Here is a 20,954-nt window from a genome sequence, read left to right as displayed (position 1 = left end):
CCCTTCTACACCAATCTCTGACCCCTATCTTAGGTCTTTATCAACTGACTGCACAGGCCACCACTCCTCCTAAAAGAGAACCTTCCCTTAAAACTCTTCCCTCCATTAATCTTGCAGCCACTATAAATCTCTGATTAAACTTTACATTTCTTATTGTCTTTACCTATAAATTAGTAACTATACCTCATAACTATTGCTTCCTCATTTCTATGACTTAGTATTTTCTCTACTGGCACATTTCTCACCTTGAGCTCTGGGCTGATGAGAACCACCCACTGGAACCCTGTCTCCCTCTTCTCCACACTCCATCGACCTCAGTCCTACACATAAAACCAAGCTGCTCCCTCTTCCTTGAAAGCGGACATCTACCCCACAACTGTCTGCAGTACTTCAACAGACCATTCTCGCTGTGTCAAGTCAAGAAAGCTCCTCTTTCCTCACCACCCCCGCCCCACTCTTTTCTGCAGCCTTTTGTGTGTTGCTCTTCATGCCTATTACACTTATCACCTCTGAAGGCACCTGACCCATCCGGAAACTCTAAGCTCCCTGGACAACCTGAGAATGAATGGCAGGTCATTACATCAAATTGTAGCTGCACTAATACTCTCTCTCGACACCTGAGCAATGTCAGCTCAGACAGGAAGAACCATGGCTAAAATAACCGTTCTTTGTATTGTGATTAAACATCCTTAACTTATAACTACTCACCCTTGAGGAATTTTTGCTCCGAGGTTGGGTGGAGAGTTGGCAGCCTGGGGAGTCCTCTGCTGTCTCGGGTCCTTACTTGGCGGAGTTGCTGCAGTACAGCCGAGCAGGATCTCCTTAAAGACTGTTGTGGGGACAGACTGTACAGCACACACACTGGGAGAGGCCTAAAAGATATCAGACCAAGCAGATATTAAAAGGAAAGCCCCCTAGTTGAGGAATTATGAAATGCTAGCAAGATTCAAGTTTATTTGCTTGGTTTAGTAGTAAACAAGCACAATTCCATCACCAAATAAAAAGAACAGGACAGCAGAACAAGTAATAAATCACAAATTAAGGACTTATACCTAAGGGCTATTAAATAAGTCACTCCAGCTTTAAACAAAACTTAAGTCTTCCTATAAAAGACCACAAGCTGATCTTTTACAGACCTCTGAATCATTATGCCAGGAAAATGCAGCCATGTGGCAATTACTTCACTAATGCAATGCACAGAAGTGAGCTTTTAATAGACAGTCTTCAAATGGTGGCAGCTTCACATGCATTCAGTTCATCATTACTAAGTGCCCACCACGCACTTACTGCATAGACTGGCAGGAGACCAGACCACATAGGACTCTTGCAGGCAGTGGTGCCTACTGGGTACCAACATAAGCCTTTACAATGCAATAAAAGTTGAGGACATGGTTCTTGCTGGTATGTGGCTCATCAAGTCACAAAGGTCATCCCAAGCTGCAAAAAATATCAAGTCATAACAGGCTTGTGGGACAAAGTTAGGACACTTGTCCCCTTCCCTTTTTGTGTAGTTTTAGCTTTACAAAAGTATTACTAATGGACCAACTTCTTCCCAGCGTATACTATCCAGTTTATACTCTCCCACCATGGAAAGAGAAGAGGTTAAACTCAACTCCAGACCACTGTCTATAGCTAAACCAGGTGAAACCCACCAACCTTCTTCCCCAGCCTCCTCTTATGCACTTCAGTGTAAAGTCACGTCCTCTTCAACCGTATCCCTTTCACGCCATAATGACCTGTACATTCACCTTACCAAACCTAAACTTGCAGAATCTTCAAAGTTTCTTCATCTTCTAGTTACTAACTTCTAAAATTTGATGTAGAACTTCCTTAGTAAGTTTTTAGAACCTCACAATTCTGAATATAGACTATGTGGTCTACTCATGAATCTTTTTTGCAAACATTTACCCTGACAGCGTTGCAAATACTATCTAGTGTATGCTAAATACACATATCTGAAAAACAAGAATTTACTTAATCACTATTAAAGTTTTGGCATAACTTTCAACTATTTTAAGGTATCAATCCTAAATCATCTGATCATATATTACACTACATTAGCTCAGTTTTGATTAAATATTAGCTTTGCGTTCCCCAGAAGGATTTTTTGGGCGAGGCTTTGGCTATTTTAAGGACATCCTTGGGATAGCCAACTTTACCTCTGTGGGCCTCAGTTTCCTAATTCTTAAAATAAGGAAATTAGATATTTTTATTCTGTATAACATCCACTGAACTACTAGAGCCAAAAAACCATCCATCTCATTTCCCATATCCAATCAATAAACCAGGAAATCCTGCCTCTATTTCCAAAATGTTTGTGGAGTCTATACATTTCTTTCCAGGCCACCACTAGCATCATCTTTCCCCTAGACTACTAGGTGTATACTAAGTGGCCTGACTCCCTTCCGTTTTTGCCTGAACCTTTCGTCTCCTATTGGAAATTTATTCTACCACAGAGCAATCCTTATAAAATATAAATCAATCAGATGGTGGCCCTCCACTGCCTACAAGAATTCTACATGGCCTGGTCTCCGCCAAACCCCTCCCCTCCCCTCACTCCATTTGTTCACGGTGCTCCAACTATACTGACTTCTTTTCCGGTCCTCAAATGTTCTAAGCATTTTCTTGCCTTACCCTTTGTACTTGCTATTCCGTCTGTCTGGGCAGTTTTCATGTGGCTAGCTGGTTCGATCCTTCACCTCAAATCTGCTCAACTGTCACCTCAGACTCTCTGATCACTCCTTCCAAAGCAGTGTCCCATAAGCCACTGCCTTACGCTTTATCATATTACCATGTGTCTACCTTTCACTGTACTACCACACTGTGAAAACACCTTAATTTAAGTTACTTTTTTACTGTCAGTGTCCTCCCAATGAAACAAACTCCTATGGGCAGAGATCCTGCTCTTACATCCAGTTATGCCTTTTAAAGCCAGGCACATAGCTGATGCTCAATAAATAAGACTGGTGGAATGCATGAATGAATAAATGCTCTTAGCACTTAATATTTCAAAATAGCTACAACTAAGTCTTATGAGTTATCTCAAGAACCAGGCAGTAATGCTCACCAATGTCCAGCACATATTAAGTGTTCCATAAATATTCGCTGGAAAGCAGGATGGAGGAATAGAGGGAAGGGAGGACTCTGCTGTTTTCACAATGGAGCCTCACCATACCAAGGAAAGGCTTTGGAGAGGACTGGCAACAACAGCACAGTGGCTAAGAGCATTGGGTTCTGGTGTTAGACCCTGGTTGGAATCCAGTCTCTGACACTTCCTAACACATCATTTAACCTCTCTAAGCTTCAGTTTCCTAAATCGTAACGAGGAGCAATGAATCAGAGTAATGAGAAACAAGGAGAGGAACGAAGCACACTGCACAGGGCTGCGCTTTACCACAGGGCCCGGCACGCAGATTAGCTGTCCCAGAGCACAAAAATACCACGAAAAGTTTCTCAGTTCAGTCACCATGTGTTAGAATTATCATAACCTGGACACGTTCCCTTTAAGAAACTGAAGTATATCACTCTACAACTTTCCTAAGGTTTAGCTCAACGGGGATAGGGCTCCAGTTCCAAAACCCATCTCCATGTGCACACCACTGCACTGGCCTCTGACTTGACAAGGGTCAAAGTTTCTTCTTACCTGAAGAGTTTTCCCTGAAGGTCTTCTATACCAGTCATGGCAATAGTTCCTCCCTGCCAGCAGACGGAGATAATATAATTGAGCGTATAATGATATTCCAGAAAGGACACTGCTGGCTCACACTCCTCAGCAGACTCTCTCAATTAACCAGGCAACGTCCTAACTCTGAGGAATAGTCTGCTAGGCAGAGAAGACCTTCAAGGAGCCAGATGTTACTGGCAAACAGGTTTACCAAAAGTATTCATCAAGGCAATCAAGAGTCTCGTCTACTTAATCCTGAACTCCTGTCATCCAAAGACCACCAAACTCTGTGCCAGTCCAATACATCTGGAAAGTGCAGACACAGTGAGATGTGCACCAAGTGTGTTACTGTACTCACCTTTCACTCACACATTTAAATGAACTCTTTCTATCCCCACTCTTCCCTTACCCCCCCATCTCTCCTGAAATCTAGGCTAGGCTAGTGTTTCCAAAAACTTGCCTCATTACAAGAATCACCCAGGTTAAAAAAGAATATTTATTGATATGGAAAAATATTCACAATATACTGTAAAGGAATCAAGGAAGCTACACAAGAGTATGGTTTTTAGTTTACAAAAAAAAAAAAAAAAAAGTAGCCTCCACAAATATACAGGGAAAACAAAAAGAAAAAGAAAAAACACAGGAGGAAGATAGGTATTCCAAAATGTGAATAATGAGAGTCTCTGAAAAGTATCATTATGAGTGATATTTTTTTTCTTCACTATGCTTTTCTCGGTTTCCTAAAATGAGAATACCTTTTTTTTTAATGTAAGAATCTTTGTTTTGAAGACAAGTGTAATATAAAGGAGAATAACTTTTATAATTAAAAAATAATAATTTCTAAAATGTCACTATCCAGGTAAAAATTTACCATCTCCAACTTCCTTTAGAATGAGATGACTAGGATAGATCTTAAGAGCTAAAACAGACATTTTTTAAAACATCAAATTTATTCTCACATTTTAGATGCAGAAGTTAAGGCTCAAATAGGTTGAGGGACTGACCTCCCAGGCAAAGTTCAGGCTTTTTTCGAAAAATAGCTTCTACCATGCCCAGCGATCAGTTCAGAAGCACACAAACCTACCGAGCTGGACAGTATGCTGACAGAGAGCAGAGACAGGCTCCCTACCCTTCAAGAGCGGGAGTCGGGAAGAAAGAGGATCACTTATATACTTATATAGGTGCACATTACCATATTTTACAAGCACCTCCTTCAAGGTTATAAATTTACTTGCTCAACTGCTTATCACATCACAGATAAACTTGACACTTTGAAGAATGGGCACCTTCACCAACATGAGGTCCCCACTGACCCCAGTCCTGTGTGTACCCCAGGCTGATTTCTCCTAGATCCATCAGGATGCCATTTCCTAGGCCTTGGTTCCCTGCAACAACGTAACATCACGTGGGTCTTCATCTCACCACTGTTTGCACTGATGCCTTCTGCATGAAAGGCAACACGCAATCAGCTTCTCCCACCTGCCCTTTATTACCTCTATGCAACATTGCTTACAATTTATCCAATGCCCAAACCTGACAAGTTACCATTCTCCTGTTTCTCTTTTAGCTTCTAATACTGTGGTTTACTTGACAATATCCCCTGTGAGCTTACCTCTAAGAGGAAACGTCACTTGCCTGACATCCTCCATTTACAGTCCTCACTACATTTCTTCCCCTTTGTAAATTTTAAGGCAAAATGAAAAGGTAGTAATACTAATTACCATAATTACCTCTTCATTCTTTCCTGAACCACCTGAGGTCAAGCCTACGCATTTGGAAGGAAGACAGAGGTATCAGATATCTTGGTTTACAAACTTTCTTGTCAAGTATCAAAGTTCCTGTGGCCTGTACTTAGACTTAAGACTCAGGAAAGCTGATCATCTTAGCCACCCAGAATCTTCAGTATTTGTGTAGCACATGCTTGCTCTGGTTGTAGCTGATGTTGTAGTCCAGTCTGCCCTGATCCAGAACCTTAGATTCATTCACTGGCCCACTCTCATGGCATCTCTCCTTGCCTTGCCCCCGCCAGGCCCCAAAGTTCCCTCTAAAATGCTGCTAACAATCTTAACAATATCAACTTGATCAATTTTAAAATTCTGTACTCCAACCTGCAACAGGACATCATAAAGGCCTTCTTGACAATTATAACACAATAAACTATGTAACACAAGTGTATTTGGATACCTAAGTTGCAAGAAAATTATTCGTGCTGTAATAGGACCTAAGGATTCAACTCACTTAAAAAAGAAACAGCCTTAAGTTTCTTTTTTTTCCCTCAGATTTCAAAATTTGACCCTGTCATTTATACCCTCTTGAGATGTTTACCCCAGTCCCCCATCCCCTCATTAGGCTAGTCTGTCTAGCCCAATCTTTGGGGAATTCTGAATACAATGGTCCTCACTGTGTATACTGTGATGTCATGAAGACATGCACTAGTAATTACAAAGCACAATAAATTAAGGGACTTGACATAGTCTGGGATATAGATTAAAATGATGGTAGAGATGTTAAGTTTGGCTTCCCTGAGAAAGCAACATCACATTAGGAAGATCAATGGGAGCTAATTACAGTGAGGATAGGATTAGAAGAGAAAGGAGAACAGTGAGTCCTGAGGTTGGAGAAAGCATGAAGTTTTGAAGAGCTGAAGAAGGCCAGCTTCTTTATAACACAGAAGAGAGGGAAAAGCTGACAGCCTTAAGTTTCTTGATCCAAATCCTATTTCAGGACAGAATTAAATCCAGTACTTGAACTCAACAGTGACATGCACAGAAGCCTGTACTTTTCTCGGCAGAAATTAGTAATAGCAAACCAACCACTTACTTCAAAAAGTGAGTATGTTTGTTCACCCAATCATAAAAGACCAAACCTCTCTGTTATTGAGGTGGGAGTCCTATTTCAACACCAAATCTACTCAGAATTCAAAGGCTCCTCCCCTCTATTTCTGCAAGGCATTCTTCTGATCTGACACACAACTCAATTTATCTTCAAACATACCTCCACACGGTGAAATTGTCAAATCTATTGAGAATTTTCAGCAAACATCAAAAATAAAAACTTTTTTTTTTACAAAAACAGTGAACCAGAAACTTATATTATCTCCACCTGCTTGAGCATAGAAATTACGGCCAAGATCTGGGACTAGCAAAGAGCAGACATAACAGCACAGAGGAGCAGAGAAGACAGCTTTATTACCACTAAACAAACTGGTCATACACTGCAAGAACTAAAGAAAGGTTCACACAAGTGACAAAAATAAATCAAGGTTACCTCAGAGCAAGATTTTGCTTGTTTGGAAACCAGGCTTCCATTATTCTCAGAAGATTTGCGTTTTACAGCTCCAATTCTTGCAGAATTACCTAAAATATTTAAAAACAGGCAAGTTGGCTTCCCTGTTTCTCTCAATGTAAGAAGGGAAAAGGGGAAAGGAGAATAAAGACTTGAAGTAAACACTATCTCACCACACGCCACAGAGTTATCGTGTACAACTTCAACGTGAATCAGCGATGGGTCAACAATTTTCAGGGCTGGAATCTTAAATAAATAAAACAAAGATACTGGGAAATTTAAAAATGCTCAGGAACATATCAGAAATTAGCTCTATCAACATAACAACAGGGGCTTCTTACATATAATTTTTAAAAATAATTGTGATTTTTTTCTACTCTGATATTTTAATATAAAATAATAAAGGTGTTTAGTAATTATAAGACACTATAATTACTTTTTATAATTATCTTCCCCTGCCAAGTTATTGTACACACAATTACCATCATCCTTACCTCCTCACAGTTGACTTGAAGGGTTTTTGATGTTGGGTTTCCGTTTACAATGGTTGCCGAAAACCACTGAGTAGATGGATCCAAGCTATAAATTTTTACTTCTGAACCAACTAAGTTTTTGTCACCTCAAAAAATAAAAATAAAAATAAACCCTCAGAGCAATTTGCATTATTTCCCAACAGCACCATTATCCAGGATAATCTTTCCCCAAGTCTTTAAAAAATGCAGTAGACAAAAAGTAAACATTAAAAGATACTGCTATAAATGCAAGACAGACATTCAAAAAAGCTTCACTTTTTATTTTAAAGCTTCACTTTTCTATAGATTTATCTTAGACTTGCAATATATTTATTCTAGCATTTATATCAGACCATGTAGTATCAGATAATTCACTGAGAGGTAATTCACTCTCCTACGCAGCTTCAGAGGATCCAAATCCTGGAAACTCAGAGGAACTGCTAAGTCTGATAAAATACTTACAACTGTGAAACTGACCAAGAAAATCAATAACAGTAAATGGCAAGATCAGATTATCAAATTAATGTTTTATTAATTTTATAAGACTGAAATTCCAAACATATCAAGTTCCATGTCAAAATAGAGCTGAGCTTGTTTAATATCTACTCCACTTTTATAGTTTTCACATGATCCCTGAGCTTTCAAATTTCAGAGGCTTTGGAATACATTATAGAGTAAATAAAGTCCTCCAGTCATCTAGTTGCATGGGAAAAGCAGCAAAAGGATTTCTAAAAAATTAGAAATTTTAATGAGCAAATGAGTGAGAAGGGCTAAAACAAAGCTTTTTACAAACTAATTATTGGTCAACTGATGAACTATCAGCAATAGATAATCCACATACCTTGTAGAAGATGGCTTTCATCCAAATGTTTCACAATCAAAGCTTGAAATTCTTTACTGACATTCTGATTATCCATAAGTGAAAGCCGAAGATTGTTTACATCCTGGAAAATGGAAAATCATTACATTTTAAGGTAACAAGTCAGAAAAGTTGTTTAAATTCCAGTGGGTATTTCAATCAGTTTAATCAGAGGGATTAAAGTAGTGTCAATTAGCTGTTTGAGGGCAGCAAACCATTGCAACTCCAATGAACGAGACTGGCCAAATAGTAGGAAACCACCAAAGGATCACAAACATAAGGCAGCCAGACGTGAAGTCACCCCAAGCTAAGAGCAAGACAGATACTAAGAGTAGCTCAAATTTTAAATTTGACAGAACTTAGGCTATGGGAAATATAATAAGCAAACTGGCTAGTCAGTTCATGTCAAAAATACTCTGTATCCCGAACTCAAGGGATTAGGGATATCATAGCTCCAGATGCAAGGGGCACAAGACACGCACATAGAAAACACTTAGATTCATAGTATCAATTCACTGAAATTGCTATTTTTAACAAACATCATTTCACACAGATTCATTTACCATAACTAGAATTCCAAATGCATTCTTCTTTACGAATGGTAAAGGTGGGGTGAGGAGGGACAAAATCTGAATGAAAACCCTAAGTCTTCAGCAAGCCAGTTTTGAAACACTCAATTCTTGGCAGCTCTGTTGCTGGCACTGTTCCACACTGTTCTGGGTTTGTGTGTACACTCAGTTACGATAAATGTATACAGAATGTCAATAGCAATAACCCACCAAACCCAAACTATACAGCACAGAAGCCCTTCCAATATCACACTTTTCTGCATGTGAAATGGGTACACAGTGGCCAAAAACAGTCCATCCATTTCTCCCACTGGGAAGAATAGTCTTTTACAGAGGCCACGATGGAAGCAGTTCTTAAGCCAAGTAACATCAGACTTAAACTAGGGACTTCATAAGAGCTCAACATTAATTACCAGAATGGACCATGTGGTTTTTTGGGGGTGGTTTTTTTGGTTTTTTTTTTCTCTCATGCTACTGCAATTTCAAAAAATTTAAATGCGTTCACCAATTCCTACCACAAGGTAAAATATCATGTTAATGGAGAGAGCCACAAGGGCTCTTAAATAAGGTAGAATAATTTGATTCTGACCAGAAGAGTTTTAGGGCTCCTCAAAAGTGCCAGATAATTGACCTGGATACTTTGTTTTTTTTTCTTATCCACATATAACTGAGACAAATTCAATCCGAAAGACAGGAGTTAAGTTTCAATTCCAACCTCTGCATATGCCAAATACTTTTCAGATTCTTTATTCATTATTCACAGCAAACATTCTACTGTGGTATCCACAGCATCCAATGTAGAGTTTCCTTCGGTAGAAGCCTTACATGATCATCTATTGATACATCTACAAGAAAATGCCCTGAAGCACTAAAATTTGGCAACTACCATCATCAGTAAAAGTCAAGGACCCATATAGTCTCCCTCAATTAATATTATATTAATAACAACACTCACACTGACAGCACACAGTGCATCTCCCTGAGAACAAACAAAAACTTACTGATCTTTTTCAATCTCAAGAAACAAAACTGAGTCCTACTTTAACTGAAAAGGTTGGACACATGAAAGATGTAAAACAGAACTGTCCCAAAAACAATGCTAAGAAGTAAAAACTACTCTATTGCTCAGTGAAGCAGACATCCACAGCCCATCCTGTATGTTCCGTGGTCCTTAAGAGCAATCATTCTGCCTTTTAACGTAGGACAATATCAAGATGCCTACTTGACATGTGAAGGTAAGTTGTGTCTGCAATTAAGAAAAAGCATCTTCCTCTGTTCCATTTACTTAAACACTATAAAATAAGGTTCAGAGTATGAATCTTGTTTTCACTCACTTCCAGGATATGGAAGTAAAAGTGAGACTTGAGTAGAGAAAAGCCAGTGCTCTGAGTTTTCCAATTCAGGCCCAGCAACGGCAATGAGCCTTCGTCCTAAACAGTCTTTTAGCAAATAAACTGGTTTAATTGTTCTACACGCCATAGAAACAAGTCAGGTCACAAAACAGTAGTGGGTAAAGGGGATTACTAAGCTTCATAAGTGGTATATAAACAAACCAATGTTATTATAAAACCAACATGATTCCCAAGGTAGTGATATGTGGAGGTAAACTGTGTGTTCTTCCCCTCCCTCCCAACATTTTTATAATAAAGGAAAAAATCACATATGAGCAGGACCAAAGAGCCTAAATGCTGTAAAGAAAAAGGTGGGAGTTCTGCAAGCTCACTGGAAAGAATATGAAAATGCGCATGCACGCACGCACACGCGTGTGCACACGCACACAATTCACACTGTTTGTGGTAGTTATGTTCAATCACCACAAACACTGAATTAGTATATACTGAACCATTCCTGGGGAAAGAAGATGGAGCTAGGTTCCTTCAAGCCTCTGGTCATAACACTGTCATCAACCAATCAATACATAACATTGTTGTATGTGTTTCTGTTGAAAAACACATTATTTAGTATATATTGCTGCATTACTGACCTTGAATCTACTACACCTCATGGCTAAATGAAGCTTATCTAACACATGTATTTTCTCCCTAAGACACATCACAGCCTCCTTGCACTTATGAACACCAGAGAGCACTTCAGCACTACTCTCAGGGGCCACTTTAAACAGTGAAATCACTAGCAAAAAAGCTCAAAAAAGCAGTACTAAATAGACCTTGAAAAGGACACTTGTTTACAGCAGAAGAGATGAAACAAGAAGGCAGAAGAATGTCACCTTATTCAACTTCAGCTGGGAACGTGTGTCAGACAACTCAAAATTTTCACCATTCTGCTCATGTCTGTGAATGACCACGAAAGCACCAAAGTACTGACTGGGGGACTACAAATATATTTTAGCAAGTAAGCATGCTCCCAAATATAGAATCCTTAAATAATGAGGACTGACATATATGTATACAGATATATGCATATATATGAATAATAGTCAATCTTTTAAAAATTATCTTCATATCACCTAGGTGTTTCTATACACACACACCATCAACTGTAGTACCTTTGTCCTTACAATCTCAAATAAACAGTACCAACCCAACAGCTAACACTGAGCGACCATGTCTGACAACTTAACTGCTCATAAAATGGGTCCTTTTCTCTGTTAGATATCTGAATTAGAGCAATCAACATCAATAGGTTAGTTCTCATATTAAAGGAATTTGTGATTCTATTTTTAGGGTTTAATATTGTTTCTGTGTTTTACCTGTATAGGCTTTAAAAGGTCTTTGGAAAGAAATACTCTCTGTTGATCTCCCAAAAAGCGAATAGACGTTATGGACCCCAAACCAGCTTTGTCCAGCAGAGACTTATACATCTGAAACAAAAGAAAACGTTTTGGCATCATAACTGCTGTCGACATAACTCTGAAAATGGGGACTGGTAATTTTCCATATACACAGCAAGAGATAAAGCCATTCAGCAGTTTATTTACTACCGGTATCTCAATAATAACTATGTATGCAACCACAACTAGAGCACATAATTTTTATCCAGAATCAATAACTTAAACCAGATACACCTTTGAAAGTCATTAACATACAGGTCTGGGTCCATAGATGTATGACTTCTCCCAAATTTATGCAAAATATTGCTTTACGTACATTTTTCTGGGGAGACAGAGCCACGTTTTTAGCAAATTCTTAATAGATGGGGAAAAAAACACAAAGAGCAAAATACCACTTTAAACAAAACCCTGCATCACTCAAAAACCTTCAGTAGCTCTTCTCAGCCATGGGCAAAACCTTAACTTCGCTCATACATCACACAGGCCCTTCACAAGCTGGTCAGCCTTTCAATCATCCTCTAGGCCTTTCAACTACCCAAATCTGTCCCCTCCCGCTTCAAGCTGCAGCTCACGTCGCAAAGAGCCTGAACTATCCTCTCCTAACACAGTGATCGCTGCTTTCCTTTAGCTGCACCAGACTTATGGTGTGGAAATGGCACAATCATATACTGACTGCTAGTATCTTTAGTGCCAAAGAAATATGAGCCAGAGGGAACCTTAAAGATCATGAGACCAAAAGTAGAAACCCTTACAGGGGCCAGGCGACAGCTACTTGTCAGCTTCAGCCTACTGTTGCAATAAAGAATTACTACAAGGCTCCAGGGTTGCCATATCTTGCCCTTTTTCCAAGAAAAAATGGAACTCTAGATTTTTAAGGATATTCTCTACATTTTTTAAAGTAGACAACTAATTTAGATTTTCTTAAAACACTGTGAGGGTCAAACCAAAAAGATTCATATGTCTGTATACATCTGCTGGTTTCTAACCTCTGGCCTAGGGTTCCCCACATTACCTCCACCCCCATTCTTCAAGTCAAGAAACGGAGGCCCAAGAAAATCAAGCCCCCTCCTAGCAGGGCTGACAGGAGATCTGGGGGGTTTTCCCTCAATCTTCTACATTGTCATATCTCTGTACTATTATTTTCCAGAGGGCCAAATATAGGCATTACATATAGAGTTTCCCTGTTTCATTCATAACGGATGAAATACCCTCTTCTCAGGAGTTCAGTAAAGGCCAAGTTTTACTCACTATCGCAGGCCACTGAATAATTCGCTCAGAAATTTCAGGAGACTTTCGTTCAGCCAAAACCAAGTTATGTTCCACTAAAAAGGCTCTCCTTAAAAGGCTGTAGACGTCTATCCATCTTCTTTTCCTCCAAGATTCCCCATCAAACTCCACACACACCTAGACAAACAGAATTGAAGGAAAGCAGACTTAACAAAAATAAACATGAAAAATGCCTAAGTTGAATTATACCCCTATCATTCTACTCGAATCTTGTATCTGAATATGCTGCCCCAGACTCCTGCTCTCTTACTTCCCTCCTCAACCCACAATAAACTAACCATCAAGCTCTGGCTCCCACATCACTTTGGGAAGCAGAAATCAAGGGACATGGAGACCAGTCTCTGCCCTCAAAGTAACCTCTGGGACGCCGTAACAGAGAAGAGCCCCCTTGTAGGAGGTTTTTACATATGTTAATTAGACATCAGAGCTTCGAGAACTGAAAGACAGAAATCTGAAACCCAAAGAAGTACTTACTTGTCTCAGGGCATTGTAATTCTATGTTGACACTGTCAGTGAGTTTAAGATGACCCCCCATCAACACAATCCACCACTGGCTTTTGAATCCCTTTGGCACCTGTAGGACCCAGCACGAGGTGCTTTCAATGCTTTGAATTAAATAAACTGGGAAATTCACCTCAGAGTTTGAAATCCAAGACAACTTTGCTAAATATAGAAACAAGTAATTGATAAAGGACCTCAGAATTTTCCAAAACTACCTCTAACTTCTTATATGAAAATTAAACTACCTTTGGAATACTATTTTCCAAGTAACTATGAAGTTCTCTGCTTCTCATCTGCAAAATACCTTTTAGCCCTAAAGTTAAAATCCTTATAATTTGTATAGATATTTAAGACATAAAAAAAGAATTCAGTCCAAAAGTGGGTCTCTGACAGTAATCCAGAAATAAGGAAATCAGTCACAAAACCTTAAAAGTCATATAAATGTACCAACACCTTAGCTTCCTTAACCTGTTATGAAGATGCTACCCTTTAATTTACTATAAGTCTTTTAAAATGTATTTTATGTCTTAACTGAGATACAATAGGCTCTCTCAATATTCGGTGTAAAAATCACTCTTTTTATTTGATTTAAAAGCTCTCCTCTTAATAGAGAAATTTTTCAGTTTCAAAGAATTAGTTAATTTATCAACACGTCATAATTTCATTAGGTAATCATATTTCCCTTTTCAACCTTCAACTTTAAAATTTTTTTAAAAAGTTTATTTAATTACCATTCACCTGTCAGAATCCAATTTAAAAATCCTTTCCTCAAAGAAGCCTTCCCTTACCAAAGAGCCCCCCTCTCTCCCAAGAGAAGTCCCTTGCTAACTGTACTCAAAACGCTGTACTTTTCCTTCCTAGCACTTATCCACATTTTGAATTATTAATTTGTGGTTAACTGATTGACATATTAAAAACTCTAATAGGTCAAAGTCTGTGTCTGCTTTTACTTACCATTGTATTTCACCGGTCTCTAGTCCCCAGTCAATACTTGTTGAATGAATAAATTTCTCTCTGAATTGGGCTCTTACACCTTCTGTTTCTCTCATCAGTTTGGAAGGCAGAAAGTTCCCAACTGATATACCACTAGCCTCAATCCCAAACTTTTCCAGTTTTATGGCTACAGAATACCAAATCTTTAAAATCAAGGAAATTTAAAACCCATCCTATTCTTCTCCCCCAACCACAAAATGTGCACCCCTAATTTCCCAAGCAACTTCCCCTGAAAAGCTGCCCATCTTCTTAGTAGGCAGGCTTTTAACCTTGTAGTTATTACAAAATAAGTGCAAGTGTGTAAGCACCTACTATGTGATAAGGCCCTATGTACTCTCTCCTTGGTTCTATGTATTCCATCCATCACCATAACCAACCAACGGTCCTTCCCAGGGGTGTTTGGAGACTGCCTATCTTCCTTTCTGTTTCCTAGTCACAGAATCCAGGTCCTCTGATATCTTCCCCAGTCTTTCTGCCCCACATCACATCAACCTCAAACCCAACCTAGCTTTGGATGACAGAATTTTCCCATCAATATAGTGTAAGAGGAATGCACATCTACAAACTTCAGAACCAAAGAGATCTGGGTTTGAATGCCAGCTATACTGAAGCTTTCTTAGAATGATTTTACATGCATAAAATTTATTTAAATATTTAAATTATATAAAATATGTAGGATTACAAAGGAAACCAATTAACTGTACCAAGGTCAAGAACCTTGCTTAAATCTAAGCTCTCTGAATCTTGTGTTATGGTAGCTTCAAAATGAAAGTACTAACACCTACCCTTCACTGAATTGTTAGGTAGATTTTAAAGGCAATGTATGTTAAGTATGTGACAAGGAGACTAGGTAGCTTTAAGACCTTCATGATAATTCAAATCTTAATTTATCAGAGTATCACTTCTTCAGTTAGGAATGGGAGGAGGAAGCCTTCAGTATGATTATCTAACATCTATTCAGAAAAAAAAGTAATCTAAGATCTTAAATGTCTTCCCCAAACTTATGCAATACCACAACTCTTATCATATCACTATCTATAAAGCCTATGATCAACCCTAAACCAAAATTTAGACAAAGTCCCTCTTTATATCTCAATTTTTGAATGATCTGAAAATTAAGTTTAGTTCTTTAAAAATAAATAATTTTATGACTTTGAAGTATTAAGCTGTGTTGGTTGAAAATTCACATTTAAAAACATGACTTTTAAAAATATATAATGAAACCAACAAGTTGTGAGCTTTCTCAAACATTCTTTAAAAAGTTTCCCATCTATCTTAACCACACGTCTTCCATTTGTGCCTTGAGGTCTGAAGTTCTATATATAAGAACATCCCCCAACCCTCCTAAAGCCTCTTTTGCAGATTTTTCCATTAAAAAAAAGAAACAAAAAACCAGTAAGAAATCAAATTCAGGGGGAACGAACGTGATTTGATCAAGTTCCTTCCTGCAAGCTGACAGATGCAACTAGTTCTCATTCTAAATTGTGTTCTTCCCTCCAAAATCACTTGGTCCACAAAGGATGTTATTTATGCTGTCTGCCTCCAAAGGCCAGAAAGAGGCCTATTAATTATGATTTGCTATCTATAATCCCCCAATTTCCTATTTTTTAAATAGGGCATTTTGTAAATGTGTGCCTATTAGCCTATCAAATTTCTCAACCAGATGTTGGATATTTCAAGTTAAATATGAATTAATATTATCTAAGCAAGCTAATCTCAAAACCACCATTCTTAGTATACACTAATCTTACCTGAGTAAATGATTATGAAAACTATCAGAATGGCCAAGTAAAATGTTTCTAAGTTTAAAAGTAGGCACTTACAAAGTGGCATGATTTTTAATCACAAAGTTTTTAATGACATACCTACTCTATGCCCAGCACTATGAAGAATATCACTTATTTCACTACTTCACAAATTAAGAATTAATTCATTATGCTTCTATTTATGTCTTCTTACACCTAGATTCTTGTCTAAAATCCCAGAGTCTAGCATTCAATTATAGGGGTAAACAGTTTATTATACTGTGCCGAGTTTCTCATTTTAGATGGTTTGTTTGTCAACAGAATCCACCAACATTCAAGTTTCAACTGTATCCAAGGATGAAAAAACTAGGCATTGGTCAAAGCATCCAACTGCCAAAAAGGGCTTTAACAGCAGGAAATGGTTCCTATAGATGGCAAGTACTACTCATCTGCTAAGGACATCCCTGAGAACCAAGAAGGCGGCAGAAGACTCAAGGAAAAAGCAAGAGAAAGACCTAGACAAATAAGTTGGGGAAGGAGGGCATTCCCAGCATGCATAATGAACAAAGCCAGTTAGGAAGCACTCTGCCTCACACGCAAGTAAGCAGAGTAGGATAAAAATAAGGTCAAAGAAGTCCTTATAATCACACCTAATTAAGATCCATTGTTATTCCAGATAAAGAGACTGCCACAGCTCCATTGGAAGGTTATTTCTAAACTGCTTTTCTATATACAAGTAATAATTTTATGATTCCTTCATTTATTTGTTCAAATATTTTAGCAAAAACTACATGCCAAGCAATTTTCTCAGTGCTGGGGACACTGAAGCCAGAAAAATAGAGTTGCTCTAACCTCATGCTACCTGAGCATTAAAGCCTAGTGTTTAAGGTCTGGAGACAAACTTGGGCAAGTTATTTAACTTGTTTAAGCCGCAATTTCTAACACTAAAAAATGTGGCTTACTATGCAGGATTTTTGTGAGGTTTAAATAAAAGTATGTACTGCATAACAAGAATTTGTTATTAGGTCTTCACCTAACTTCTTAGTAATCAACTACTAAACACATTGTATCTGAGTAAGTGACTTTCTTACAAAGTCTTTCTCTAGATGAAACAAAGTTAACAAGCTTTGGCCTCATCAATGTCATCCTCAACTAAGGAAGCACCTCAGTCTAGACAGACTTGTACTTCTACCAGTACTAAAACAGCTGCATACTACTTGAATTTCATTCATTCATACTCATGGCAGCCCCTAGTCACAACTCACTCCCCAAAACTCAGTGCCCCTAAGCCCAGGTCTTAGGCATTGTCTTAGTTACTCAGTTCCTGCCTGCATCTCGCCAAACAATTGGTTTCCATGTTTTAAAAACTGCAGTTTTGCTAATATAACACACCCCTAAATGGACACCAATTACTTCATCTGCTACTCAATTAGGAAATGCAGCAATAAATCATGATTAGAAAAGAGAAACTGAGTAGATTTCTTACATGAGGGCTGAGCTGTGGGGCCTGCAGGTAAAGCAAAAAATCCACTATAGTTAAAATTGTTCTTGAATTGAAATCCCCGTTGTCTCCAGGTCAGGCACTGTAGCACAGCCGAAGACACACAGCCAAACTTAGATTCAAATGCTCCCTCTGCCACTTGGTAGCTAACTATGCGAGTCTGGATAAGATTTCCTTTCCTAAATCTATTTCTTCATTCTGAAAATGAAGATATCACCACCACTTCAAAGGTTGGGGGAGATGTGGAGATTAAAGAGAACACACAAAAAGGACCTCCTAGACTGCCTTCCCAACTTAACAGGTCCGCAATCACTGATGGGGAAGGGAACACCTAGTCTCTCATTATCTGCCAAAGAACTAAAGACTGTAAAGATTAATTTTGTTTCCATTCAAATCAGATAAAAACAAAGGCACTAGAGAAAAATTTACTTGGCAGGTGAAATAAACCACAAGGATGATTGAAATCTACCACACAAAGCCCACTTTATTGAGGAAGGTTACTAGCCTAAAGCAACTAGGTTCGCCATCCCTGCACCACTATACATTCTTTCCGAAAACATCAAAACCGAGCTTGCTGGGAGTGAAACCAAACTTCACAGTGCATGACAGGAGTTCGTTGGTGGCAAAGCCTTTGATCAGGCAGCACCATGATTAAGGTGGCCTCAAGGTTCAAAACTTTCTGGGTTAGAAGATGGCTTATGCCAATTCCTTGGTTATGTGACCTTGCGCAAGATAATCTCCCCCAGCCCCAGCAATTTTGTCTGTAAAATGGGGAATACTAGTACCTACCCCCAAAGAACTTCTGTAAGGATTAAATACGAACATGGCTACGAAGTGTTCAGCATGACGCCTGGCACGTGGTTAAGTACTTAATGGTCACTCCTCCTTTCTCAACATGAAGATAGAGCACACTATGGAAACTTTAAAATATATGACCACACATCCTTCTCCCAAAACCCTTTGCAGACTAATTACTGGTTTGGCCATGCACGGTCACCTTGAAAGTGTTCACCTTGAACAGTGTTTCAGAAATCAACACATACTCAACTGCCAATGCAAAAACTTGCTTCCCTCATTTGAGTAGTTTTCAAGAAAAAGCAAAGATAATGACCAAGTGAAGATACTGAAGCATATCCATTACCCAGGATGGAAAGCTCTTCTGTTCTGACAAGTTTCCTTCAAGTTATCACCACTTTGGAGTCTTTGTTGGGGACCTTTTTCCAGTTATTTTTGCACAAAGAAGTTTTTGTTGGTACAGCTACCTCACTGGTAGTTTCCAGACCATCCTTTCACACCAATACTTCTATTAGAGAGCACGATCAGAATTCATCTCTCTTTGAAAAGATGTAACTGAAAAAGGTTCTGCGTGTCACTGATTAAAAATCACTGGCCGCATTTGTCCCCATTTCTCTCCCTCCCCTCAAGCACCCAAATAGAATATTTCAAAGCCATTCCTCCAACACACCATATAAGGGGCAGCTCCACCCCGGCCCTCCATATATGGTCATATCCCACACCCACTCACAGACTCCTTCTGAGGCAACCAGGAACCCTCTCCTGCCCTGACCCACCATATACGGACAAATCCCCACCCTAACATGCTGAAGAGAACTAAGCTCCTCCCTCTACACTCACTTCTTTTCTAAGTCCGAAAGTTTAAGAAGCTGGGTGAAGAAATTAGAAGGAACAAACTAAAAACCCCACTGAAAGCACTTCCAAGCACTAGCGCTCCATTCTCAATGATTCCAAACGTCACCCATTTGCCCCACTTAATATGAACAACAACACTCCCCCTTCTGAGAAGTAATCGTATAGCCCTAATGAGGCACAGCGTGGGCAATAACTAAGCATGTCTGAGCAACCCCAAGCCCATTATTAAACACAGGCCAAACACACCTCGCTCTACACACCATTTCAAAGACTTTCAAGGTCTAGTTTTCTGCACCTTCAGATCAGATGCCAACTTTCTGGTCGGCTTTTCAGAAAAGGGGAGGGGGGGGGTGCTGGCTGTCTCGTTACCAAGGTAACTAGGAAACGTCCGACTGCCGAGGCCCGGGAGCCGGTTTTACCTTCAGATCCTTCTTGGTAACGTCGGTGTGGGAGACGGCTCGAATGGTCCCGGAGAGCCAGGGCCACTCGGCGACGCGCTCCACGTCCCAGCTGTCGTGGCCGCCGTCGCTGCCGTCGGCTGCGGACAGGCTGAGGAATCGCTTCCCCACCAATACTGGCCAACTTTCTCCGAGCGTGAGCACCATGGTTTCCACGCTGCAGGAAGGGCTCCTCCCTGCAAAAACACAAAAACAAAATGCAACGGGGGCGGCCGGCGGGAGGGGGCCGGGAAGAGACGGCGGTGGCGGGAGGCCAGGGCGGAGGAAAAGGCTCCCAACCCCGCTCGGAGGACGGCACCCCAGGCGGCGGCGGTTGAGACGGACGACCCCGCGCCCGATCTCTCCACCCGCGCGCTCCCCGCCCCCCGGATCCCTCCCCCACCGCAAACACGGGCCCAAGCGCCGCGTGACCCTCGCTCTCCCAAGTTTCGCTTTTCCAAAACCTTAAGCCTAAACGCAGACAAAGTCAGGGGAGAATTATCTGAGGCTTAAGTGGATTTGAGAGTGTTCGCCCCTCACCCCGGAAAAGAAAAGGCCCCGAAGCAGAGGGCCCGTCCCAGGCGGCCGGGTCCCCGCCCCGGGCGGCCCCGCGGGAGGGGCGAGCCCGCGGTTCCGCACTTGCCCCGCCGCCCCGCCCCGACACCTTTCTACCCGGCCGCCGATCCCCGGCCTGTGCCGCGGCGCGGGGGCGACGGGGCCGCGGGCTTGGCGCCTTCACCTTTCTTCCTCCGCTCCCCTCAGCCGAGGCCGCGGCGCTCTTACCCCGCCTCCCGCCTCCCTGAGTCACCGGCAGCGGCTGCCGCTTCCAGCCGCCCAGCCGACTCTAGCTCTGACTTGGTTCAAGAGCTCTCACAAGACACGCACAGCCTCCCGGGCCCGCCCCCTCGGAGCCGCTTCCACCCCTCATTGGCTGAGTCCAAGGAGCTGGGCGAGACTCGTGGGGAAAGAGCCCAACGCCATTGGTCATCTCGGCGAGGGCGGGGCGAGAGAAAAAAACAATTCCTTGGCTGCCTCCTCCCTTTCCCCTCCCCCTTCCGACTCCCGGACGACCCCCATTAGGTTAAAGTACACCGAGCGTAAGCGAGGGATCCCTCCGCCACAGCTATTCTTTCCGTTTGTTGCCTCACGGGATGCAAAAA

At 40.6% G+C, this 20,954-nt stretch overlaps 1 protein-coding gene across 4 annotated transcripts in view; it reads right to left on the bottom strand.

Annotated features, from left to right (window-relative positions):
• KDM3A (lysine demethylase 3A) overlaps positions 1–20,669 on the bottom strand; it is a 51,836-nt gene extending 31,167 nt beyond the window's left edge. For 2 of the 4 annotated variants that reach the window (XM_057741457.1, XM_057741458.1), the window contains exons 1-9: positions 20,534–20,669; positions 19,777–19,991; positions 12,929–13,084; positions 11,600–11,710; positions 8,303–8,405; positions 7,444–7,568; positions 7,123–7,195; positions 6,932–7,020; positions 709–872 (exon numbers count right to left, since the gene is read on the bottom strand). In XM_057741457.1, coding sequence (XP_057597440.1) covers positions 709–872; positions 6,932–7,020; positions 7,123–7,195; positions 7,444–7,568; positions 8,303–8,405; positions 11,600–11,710; positions 12,929–13,084; positions 19,777–19,962 — 1,007 coding nt within the window. In that variant the 5' untranslated portion in view covers positions 19,963–19,991; positions 20,534–20,669. Of the gene's footprint in view, positions 1–708; positions 873–3,643; positions 3,697–4,977; positions 5,108–6,931; positions 7,021–7,122; positions 7,196–7,443; positions 7,569–8,302; positions 8,406–11,599; positions 11,711–12,928; positions 13,085–19,776; positions 19,992–20,533 lie in introns of those variants that run through there. The other 2 variants (XM_057741456.1, XM_057741459.1) reach the window with 2 other exon arrangements.
• Between the last annotated feature and the right edge of the window lie 285 nt (positions 20,670–20,954).

The sequence above is a fragment of the Hippopotamus amphibius genome, chromosome 7 (assembly GCF_030028045.1).
Source record: "Hippopotamus amphibius kiboko isolate mHipAmp2 chromosome 7, mHipAmp2.hap2, whole genome shotgun sequence".
In the NCBI taxonomy this organism is placed as follows: Eukaryota; Metazoa; Chordata; class Mammalia; order Artiodactyla; family Hippopotamidae; genus Hippopotamus; species Hippopotamus amphibius.
This window is presented reverse-complemented; position numbering and strand designations above follow the sequence as displayed.